This window comes from Scylla paramamosain, unplaced genomic scaffold (assembly GCF_035594125.1).
Source record: "Scylla paramamosain isolate STU-SP2022 unplaced genomic scaffold, ASM3559412v1 Contig1, whole genome shotgun sequence".
Taxonomy (NCBI): Eukaryota; Metazoa; Arthropoda; class Malacostraca; order Decapoda; family Portunidae; genus Scylla; species Scylla paramamosain.
Window position 1 is genome coordinate 2512501 of NW_026973666.1, and position 10000 is coordinate 2522500.

The 10000-nt window shown below is 43.1% G+C and overlaps 2 protein-coding genes across 6 annotated transcripts in view; one reads left to right on the forward strand and one right to left on the reverse strand.

Moving 5' to 3' along the window:
• LOC135095735 (galactoside alpha-(1,2)-fucosyltransferase 1-like) overlaps positions 1–3161 on the forward strand; it is a 14382-nt gene extending 11221 nt beyond the window's left edge. For all 5 annotated transcript variants that reach the window (XM_063996788.1, XM_063996784.1, XM_063996786.1 and 2 more), the window contains 4 exons: positions 1–39; positions 552–1036; positions 1688–1773; positions 2538–3161. The exon at positions 1–39 is cut by the window's left edge and continues 65 nt beyond it. In XM_063996788.1, the coding sequence (XP_063852858.1) occupies positions 1–39; positions 552–1036; positions 1688–1773; positions 2538–2758 (831 nt within the window). In that variant the 3' untranslated portion in view covers positions 2759–3161. The remainder of the gene's footprint in view (positions 40–551; positions 1037–1687; positions 1774–2537) is intronic.
• LOC135095737 (TWiK family of potassium channels protein 7-like) overlaps positions 1–9220 on the reverse strand; it is a 31015-nt gene extending 21795 nt beyond the window's left edge. The window contains exons 1-7 of the mRNA XM_063996796.1: positions 9066–9220; positions 8762–8893; positions 8403–8553; positions 7645–7823; positions 7134–7332; positions 6545–6660; positions 5009–5122 (exon numbers count right to left, since the gene is read on the reverse strand). Of these exons, the coding sequence (XP_063852866.1) occupies positions 5009–5122; positions 6545–6660; positions 7134–7332; positions 7645–7823; positions 8403–8553; positions 8762–8893; positions 9066–9218 (1044 nt within the window). The 5' untranslated portion in view covers positions 9219–9220. The remainder of the gene's footprint in view (positions 1–5008; positions 5123–6544; positions 6661–7133; positions 7333–7644; positions 7824–8402; positions 8554–8761; positions 8894–9065) is intronic.
• Between the last annotated feature and the right edge of the window lie 780 nt (positions 9221–10000).

The window sequence follows — 10000 nt, forward strand, 5'->3', positions numbered from 1 at the left end:
GCCAGCCTCTACCTCCTGCGTCACCTGTTTGGAGTCCGGGTCAGTCATCGCCCACTGCCCTTCTGTCCTACTACTACAATATACAGACTCTTCTTTTTTTTCTTTTTTCTTGTTTTTATTTTTGTATAAGAAGTGTCCCTGGATAAGAGCTACAAAAGGTTAAAAATAAACAGATACATAAAGGTCTCACTAAGATGCCAGTCCCTAAAGGAAACAGCCAAAAGTATTATCCAAAAATGCAGAAGTGTCTTGAAATCTCCCTCCGTCCATCTCTTTCCCTAAGCAGTATGCTCAAGCATTTCAGTGTCTCCTTTAGGTTAACTTGCACAGGCTCCAGTGGAAGTCTTTTAAGGGTTTTCAAGGGGGCTTTCATGATTCTAGTGTACGTTACTGAGAATTTTCATGATTCCAGTGATAGTTTAAAAGGTTTTAGTAGACATAGTGATTTTCAAGATTTTCAGTTCTGATGCGACAGCAAAATGTTTACCAATAGGAGCCTCTCTGTCTGTCCCTCCCCCTCCCTCTCATAGCACCTGTCTACCTTCAAACAGGTGTCCACGCTCGATAAAATGCACGCAACCCTCGACAAATTCTTCAAGAGCATAGTCATGCCAGTCAGGAAACCAAGCTGCTTCGTGGGGAAGGTTAAGAGCATTTCCTACATGGACCTGTATGACAAGCTGTACAGAGCTGAGGCTCGGGCCTGGACCAACACCACCTCCAGTGTCATCATAGAACCTCTGCTGGACACTTCCTACCACGTCTATGACTTCCCCGAACCCCGAGACCTCTTCCTGGAGCACCGGAAGCTGATTCACACCCTCTTCAAGTTCCGGGACGAGGTGATGAAGAATGCCGTACAGAATATCAACAACGCTCTTAAGAGTTTCAACGCGACGTATCACCAAAGGGACTTCCCAATTGTGACTGTTCATGTCAGGCGGACGGACTACGAGGGGCACCTGAAGATGCTCTATAAGCTGACCCAGCTGGGTAAACTCTACTACACCAACGCCTTTGAGTTCTACAAGAAACGGTAAGGTTTGTTTGTAGTCGCACTCATTTAAACGTTTCTGTGTGCTACCCAGACTGAAGGGACACAGCGAAAGTTGGTGTCTCCAAGGGTGTGTTGGCAAGTCCAGTGACACTTTAACAGGTTCCAGTGGAGATTGTCGTAGTTTTAATGGGTTTCGTGATTTTAATGATTGTTTAGCAGTTTCTAGTGGAGGTTATTGGGTGTTTTCAAGGCTGTTTTGGTGAGTCCAGTGATGCTTTGACTGGTTTAAGTGGAGAATATCATGTTTATCGATAGTTTTTGTGACTACAGTGGAAGATTAGTTGGTTCTAGTGAAGATTGATCTGTTTTTCAATGGTTTCCGGAATTCTAGTCAAATATTAACTGGTTCTAGTGAAAGTTAAAGTTTTCAAGTGTACAATCTGAGGTCTTCTGTCAATTATCAGGTTCCGTTACAAAGTCCCCAACCAATTATGAGGCTCCATTCCAAGATCCTTTACCACTTATCAGGTTCTGTTCTCAGGTCCTCTATCATTATCAGGTTCTGTTCCAAGGTTCTTTACCACTTATCAGGTTCCATAAGTTTATCAGACCAGGGAACGTGACAAAAGGGAACATGTGGTAAGACTTGTGACCTCCAGTGTACACGCCCTAACTGCCGCCCCTCGCCAGGTTGAAGCGCCCTCTGTTCCTGGTGGTGAGCGACGACCCGAAGTGGTGCAGGGAGAACCTGCAGGCGAAGGACGTGCTGGTCATTGGTGAGTCAGTAGTTGCTGTCATCATCATCGTCATCACTGTCATCATCATCATCATTGCCAATATTTTTTTCACGTTATTGTTTTAATTATTTTCGCTTATTCATCTATTTTTTTCTACTTGTTCTTTGTTTTGTTCTTTTTGTTTTTGGTCATTATTTATTTTTTTTACATGTCATTATTTTACTTTTTTTTATTTATTCATCCAGTTTCTTCCTTTTCTTGTTCCTGTTCTTGGTCTTGGAGTTGTTTTTGTTTCTGTTGTAGTAGTTGTTCTTGCTGCTCTTGTTGTTGTTGTTTTTTGTAGCAAAGGAAGAAAAAACAAATTAGTCTTTTCAAAACACTCTTGGAAACCCTTATAACTGACGCTGAAGTTTGTTAAAGTATAGAATCATGAAAAACACTCTTAAGAATTCCAGTAACTTCCACTACAGGAGAAAACATTAAAACACTCTTGCAAGCCCCAACAACATCCAGTAAATCTGCTAAACCATAACAGACACACACACAAAAAAAAAAAAAACGTTAAAATAAATTAACTTGCACTACAACCTTGCAAACGACCACAAACAACACCAAAAACACAAAAAACACACAAAAAAAAAAACACACAAAACACCAGACACACTAAAACCAGTTAAACCACCATCAAGAAACATAAAAACTCATTAAAACACAAGAAGATCCACTAGAACCTTGAAAAAAAAAAAAACTGAGACAAAACGCCCAAACTTGCAAAAGCTAACCTTTGCACCGCTTCCCACCAGCCTCCGAGGTCCCAGCTGAAGACATGGCGGCGATGAGTTTGGGAGACCACCATATTACAAGCTATGGCACCTTCAGCTTCATGGCAGCCTTACTGGGGAATGGGAACATAACACACCCGCTCACCACCAACCCTCGCTACAACTTGGTGAGGTGCGTGGACTCCCCAGTCTTCCACCGCGTTCCAAGGAGCGACAAACAGGAAGTGTATAAACAGAGATGATTCGGTGTTGGCAACAATGTTTGTCTATTTTATTTTAACTTTGATGATTCTTTTTATTTTAGTTTTCTTTTTTTTTTTTTTTACTCTATCGTATTTCTCATAGTCCGCTTTTAATACAATTTTCTTTCTCTCTGTTAATTTTGTAGTTTTCTTTTCTAAACACTTTGTTTGTAGAATCTTTCTCTCCCACACAATGTTTCCAGTAAAGTCTCTCCTTTCTTAAAACACTCTCTTGATTCTTGCTGTGTCAGACAATGTTTCTAATAATGACTCTTTTCTAAACACTTTCTTCATTCTTTTCTCTTAGACAAAATTTCCAGTACTCTATCTTTTTTAAAACACTTTCTTCCTTGATTTTTCTTCTCTAATGGACTGTGTTTCTAATAAAGAATTTTCTGTACTATCTCTTTGTTTTTCTTTTCTACAACACAATGCTTCAATAATCTACGTACATATTTACAGTAAAATCCCTCTTATCCGGCATCAACGGGACCGCCGACATGCCGGATACTTGAATATTGCCGAATATTTGAACAGATGTGAAATTATATCCACAATCACCACCCTACACTCACGCATCTTACCATAACAAAGATCAGCTGATCTTAATCAGCAGCTGATCTGATCAGCTGCTTAAGTGTAAGCACAACACACTTCCTCTTTTCTACAACTTTAGGCATGATGAAGGCGTCAGGTGATAAACAGTGCACACGCAGGACTGAGTCACTGAGTAAACACAGTGCAGTGGGCCGCGGGTGGCGCAAAGCAGTGCGCTCTGGTGGCGAGTGGACAAAGTATGCCTCGCGTGGGAATTTTAATCGATTTTATGAGTACACATTGAATTTTAATTGATTTTAAGGCTCGGGGTAAAATGTGCCGGATACTTGAAGCTGCCGGATACTCGAATGTCGGATGAGAGGGATTTTACTGTACTTTTTTTCGTAGGCGATCTTCCCAATAACGTTTCTACTTTTTAAAATTCTCCCTCTACCAGACAATGTGTGATGTAATGGATGGTTCTTATGACAATAATGTATATAATCAAATAGAGAGGAAATTGTTCTGATTTTTATAACATCGCATCTCTACTACTACTACTACTACTACTATTATTACTACTACTACTACTACTAGCACTGTTACTACAGCACCTACTACTATTTCTAAAAATTATAATAAAATCTATGGGAAAAAAAAGGAGTAGAATTATATAAATGTCGATATTTTGAGAGTAAAGGAAAACGTGAGTATTTCAGGGGTAACAAAGACAAAAGCTTATTTCCTACACGCTCTTATATTATCACGGATGGAAGCTGAAAAAAAAAAAAAAAAAAACATTGCACATCTAAACTTTAATACTATAATGCAAACGTTACAGTGAAATTCGACACCAGCAAAGTTAATGGTAAAAAATATATTGTTACAAGAAATCTAATACTTTTTTATTATACCAGAGAAGGTGATATTACTTGATTATATTGGAGAGAGAGAGAGAGAGAGAGAGAGAGAGAGAGAGAGAGAGAGAGAGAGAGAGAGAGAGAGAGAGAGAGAGAGAGAGAGAGAGAGAGAGAGAGAGAATCTATGTACATTATCAGTCGCAATGAAAAATAAGGAAAGAATAAAAAAAAGACAAGAAAAAAAGAAAGGAAGAACAATAACAAGAACAAAAACAAGAAAAGATGAGAAGAGAAGAAAAGGAAAAGGAAGAACAAGAAAAAGAACATGAAAAGAACAAAAAGAACAAGAACACACATCACACAGAACTTTCATAAATGACAACTTGCAAAACTGTTCTTCCTTTGGCCAGAGACGGAACAGAAGATAGCGAAGAAGAAGACGAAGACGAGGAGGACGAGGAGGAGGAGGAGGAGGGGAGTAAGTAGGGCCCCTCCCCCTCCCTCCCATCCCCTGACCTCAACTGCTGTTTCAAGAGGTCAAGGAGTTTCAGGTCAGTGAGGTCATCTTTGAGGGCTGGGTCGCCTCTCGTTAGGTCATTCAGCCTCTGTGACAGCTGAAGGGCGTGTCGCAGGTCCTGGAGGGGGACTGGGGTTACTACTAATGCTGCTACTGCTACCACTGTTACTACTACTATTCTCTTGCTGCTGTTGTTACTACTACTACTACTACTACTTCAAGACTACTAAACAAGATCTAAACGTTAATACATAAAAATATAAGATTCCTCCTCCTCCTCCTCCTCCTCCTCCTCCTAGTACTACCACTACTTCTGCTAATCATACTACCACATACCAGGAGGTCCTTCGGCAGACGCACATCCACGGAGAGGTCCCCAGCGTGATCCCCCAGCTTCCGAAGGACATCTGAGAGAGGTCCTGACAACTCCCCGAGGCGACCACTTAACTCCTGCGTGTGTGAGAGAGAAAGGTGGTTAGTGCAATTATTAGTGGTTAAGGTTTCGTTGCCTGGATAATTGGAGGAGGAGGAGGAGGAGGAGGAGGAGGAGGAGAAGGAAGAGTGGTAGTAGTAGTAGTAGTAGTAGGAGGAGGAGGAGGAGGAATACAAAGGAATACAAAAGAATACAAAGGAAGACAAACAGCAACAGATCCTAAGGTCCTTACTGGGCTGTTTGTTGAGACTATTTACTAACTTCCAGTGTTAGAGACAGGACAGCAAGGAAGAAGGCTCCTCCCCACCCACCCCTCCCTCCCGTCGAGGCTGGCAGGAAAAAAGGCGAAACCATGTGATATTGAAAAACCACATGGAATTTTAGTAGAGAGTGAAAGGAAATAAGTAATCTACGTCTGACTACTAGTGTTTGTGGGGGGAGGTGTTAAAGCTTGGTAAATATAATGTCGTGTGTGCTTTGTGTACGTGGAGGAGGAGGAGGAGGAAGAGGCGGAGCGAGAGGGAGTGGAGTAGGGGGAGAGCGGGACAGAGGGCAGGAGTGGGGGGGTGAGGTGAGACTGTGGTACCACGTTGTTTTCCAGGAACTGTTGTGTCGCTGAAACGGTGTCCTGTATCTTGTTATGCGAGCTGATTACGCAGAGCCGACGCGAGACCGGTCCTCGAATGAAATAGAATGAAATATTGCGGGGCCATCTTAGATCGACACTTAACGCACGTGCGAAGGTCGGAAGGCATATTTTATGAAATGTGCTGACAAAAGTGATTTAGGACAAGAGTGGTTAATTACTCAGCAGGGATTGAACAGCCCAAGTGTGCATCTGGAAGTAGGTGACCTGAAGGGATTAGCGGAGTCCGTGCGGTCGACTTATAACCCCTGGGGAATATATAATTGCTCTGGGAGTGTTGGGGGAGTAATTTGGTTGAAACAGAACAAAATTAAACACAGAAACAAGAGAAAACACAGCTGAATAAAGCTCTGAAATAATAATGAACACTTACGTACACAACAAGCGAGAATAGTGAACTAGTTGAGATAAACACTCACAATATAACACAAGGGAAAACACAGGCCAGGGGAAGCGATGCGGTTGCCGGTTGGTCACTAGTCAGGTCGCGCACAGACACAGAGAGCAAAGCACGTCTGAACACAGCAGAGGTCAGGACAGTACTGAGTAGAGGAGGAAGAGGAGGTGGAGGAGGAGGAGAAATATTACTAGAAGAATAAAAGTAGTAGTAGTAGTAGTAGTAGTAGTAGTAGTAGTAGTAGTAGTAGAAACAGTCGCATAAGTAGCAATAACCAACAACAACAAAACAAACATCACAATCTCCTCCTCCTCCTCCTCCTCCTCCTCCTCCTTCTCTTCCCTCATGTCGAACTTCCTTTGTATTCCTACCACCACCACCACCACCAATACGAACCTTCATCTGCCTCCAACTCTCAGCGTACTGGCGCCTCAACAGTTCAATGATGGTGGAGGTGATGGCCAGACCCACCAGGATGTAAACAGTGCAGAGGAACATGACGTCTGTGCGAGCTGCGGGAAGACGATCGGAACCTGTTTAAGGGGATCGAGAAAGGAATTTAAATGGTTCTGGATTAATTTCAATGTTTATAAGGTATTGAAGGAGTGTTGATGATGGTTAGGACGTAGTAGTGATTATCTGGTTAGTATATTGTGGTTAATAAGTAGGATTTTAATATATAGTTGTTGCTACTACTACTACTTCTACTGTTGGTGCTACTAGTAATAATGGTAATAGTGTATGTTATTTTTTTTGTAATAGTAGTAGTAGTTGTTGTTGTAGGTGGTGGTGGTGGTAGTAGTTGTAGTTGTTGTTGTAGTTGTTGTTGTTATTTTGTTGTTTTACCACTCATACAACAACAACAACTACTACTACCACCACCACTACCATTCACAACCTTGACGTTAAAAACAAAACCACCACGACCACAACCACCACCACCACGACCACAACCACCACCACCACCACCACCACCACCACCTACCAGGCACGAGGTCCCCTAAACCCACAGTGGTCATGGTGATAAAACAGAAGTAGAATCCCTCGAAGAAAGACCAGTTCTCCTCCCACAGGGTAAAAAAAGCGCCCCCCACACCCATATAAATTAGCAGGGCCCCTACCGCCCCCACCACGGCCATGCCCTTGCTGCCCTTCTCCCCCAGCCCCTTACACGCCGCCAGCCACTGTGGGGAGAGAGAGAGAGGAGCGTTAGTTTAATAGGTAGTGGATGGCTGGTTAGATAGACAGATGGGGAGACAGTTAAGTAGGTAAATAGATAGAAGGAATGATATAAGGAAGGAAGGATGGATGGAAACGTAGATAGGATAGATAAATAGATGAAATAACGTGAAGGAAGGAAGGAAGGAAGGAAGGAAGGATAGGAAGGTAGACAGATAGATAAATAAATGGATACACAGACTGACACAGAGGGAGAGAGAGAAAGCAACAATGATTAAAAGAGAGAAAAACACACACACACACACACACACACACACCTTATCAGCACGGCCGCAGTTCACCAAGTTACGTAGACGCAGGTACACACGAGACACCAGATTAGCGAAGAACGTCCCAAGCTCTGATATAACGGAAAGAGTGACGGGAATCCCAACGAAACCGAAGAGGATACAGAACAAACGGCCCCAGAACGTGACAGGAGCTTGGTTACCGTATCCTGTGGCCGCGGGAGAAAGGGGAGAGAAGGAACGAGAATTAGGATAGGTGGAGTGTATGGGAGGGAGAGGAAGAGAGGAAGAGAGAGAAGGAGAATGAGGGAGATGGTGAAGAAGAGGAAGGCAGTGAAGGAGAAAGGAACGAAGGGAAAGGAGAATGAGACAAGGAGGAGGAAGAAAGGGAGGGAATGAGACAAGGGGAGGATGGAAGAGGGGGAAGGAGTGAAGTAGAGGATAGGGAGAGTAAGGAAGGGAGAGAGGGAGGAAAGGAAGGGAGAGAGGGAGGGAGAGAAAGAAGAAAAAGCGTATTACTAACAAGAACATTTTAAAACAACAACGACAATAACACACACACACACACACACACACACACTAATAATAATAATAATAATAATAATAATAATAATAATAATAATAATAATAATAATAATAATAATAATAATAACAACACTATTCCAACAACTACCATTAATCATCATCATCAGCTATCACTACTACTACAATAACTAATAATAGGTACTCGTCTCTCTCTCTCTCTCTCTCTCTCTCTCTCTCTCTCTCTCTCTCTCTCTCTCTCTCACCGATGGTCGTCACAATGGTGGAAGCAAAGAACACACTCTCAGCAAACTGCCAGCTGTAGTTGGGCGTGGAGGGCGCGGTGACGGACACGCCCACGCCCACAGCTTCCACCAGCCTCTCCTCGTACCGCTCCAGCTCCTCCGACGCCCTTGCCTATAGTAGAAGTAGCAGTAGTAGTAATGGAGGTAGTGGTGGTGGTGGTAGTAGAAATCTCTCTCTCTCTCTCTCTCTCTCTCTCTCTCTCTCTCTCTCTCTCTCTCTCTCTCTCTCTCTCTCTCTCTCTCTCTCTCTCTCATCCTTACCCAGTCCTTCTCTCTTTCCCTTTCCCTCTACGAACACCTTCCTTCTCTCTCCCTCTCACCTTGCGCATCACCAAAGAGGGCGTGGAGGTGTTGGCCAGCACCTCCAGCAGTCTGTTGCGCCCCTCGATAAGGCCCCGCGCTGCCATGGCCTGTTCCTCTACCTCGTGCGGGTGCTCAAGAGCGCGAAACACCTGAGGGAGAGAGAGAGAGAGAGAGAGAGAGAGAGAGAGAGAGAGAGAGAGAGAGAGAGAGAGAGAGAGAGAGAGATTAGTGCCAGCGATTTTTCTTAATATAATTGATGTGTAAGAATATAGATGTTTTTGTTACTACTACTACTACTACTACTACTACTTTACTACTTACCAGCGCGCCCCCAGCCGTGTACAGGATAAAAAAGGTGTAGAGACCGACCTGGGATGCCGCCCCCCTTATTTTTCCCACGCACTGCGCTCCCCACCTCCTCCATCCACCTCCTGCTCCTCCTTTTCCTCCTCCTCCTCCTTGGTGGCTGCACATCACACCTGCAGAAGTAGTAGTAGTAGTAGTAGTAGTAGTAGTAGTAGTAGTAGTAGTAGTAGTAGTAGTAAGCAGAAGAAGAAGAAAAAATAAAAGTAGAAATTATTATTATTATTATCATTATTATCATTATTATTATTATTATTATTACTATTATTATAACAGCTGAGAGAGAGAGAGAGAGAGAGAGAGAGAGAGAGAGAGAGAGAGAGAGAGAGAGAGAGAGAGAGAGAGAGAGAGAGAGAGAGAGAAAACAAAACAAACTAAACTAAACTAAAAAAAAATAATGAAAGAAATCAAAACAAAAAAAAACACATCAAAGAAAACGGACACACGAACCCACACTTACCTGTGCTTTATGAAATCCAGGTGAATTATCGGAACTCACAGGTAAGTCACAGGTTAATTAGAGGCTACAGGGGAGGGTGGGAAGAGTTCTGGAGGGGGGGTTAGTTGAAGAAGTAGTATTCAATAGGAGCACATCCCAACCTGTAGAAAGAAAACGGGACATGGTCTAGAGAAAACGAGGTAAAGAGGGGTGACTCAAGGAAAGAGGAAGAGAGAAAAGTTGGCGTGGAGAGAGAGAGAGAGAGAGAGAGAGAGAGAGAGAGAGAGAGAGAGAGAGAGAGAGAGAGAGAGAGAGAGAGAGAGAGAGAGAGAGAGAGAGAGAGAGAGAGTCACGCTAACCTCTCTTTTATCGCGTTTTTATCTCTCTTCCTGATAAATCTTCCTTGTATTAGTGGGCAAGAAGGAATGAAGGGAAGAATGAAGAGGGAGAGAAG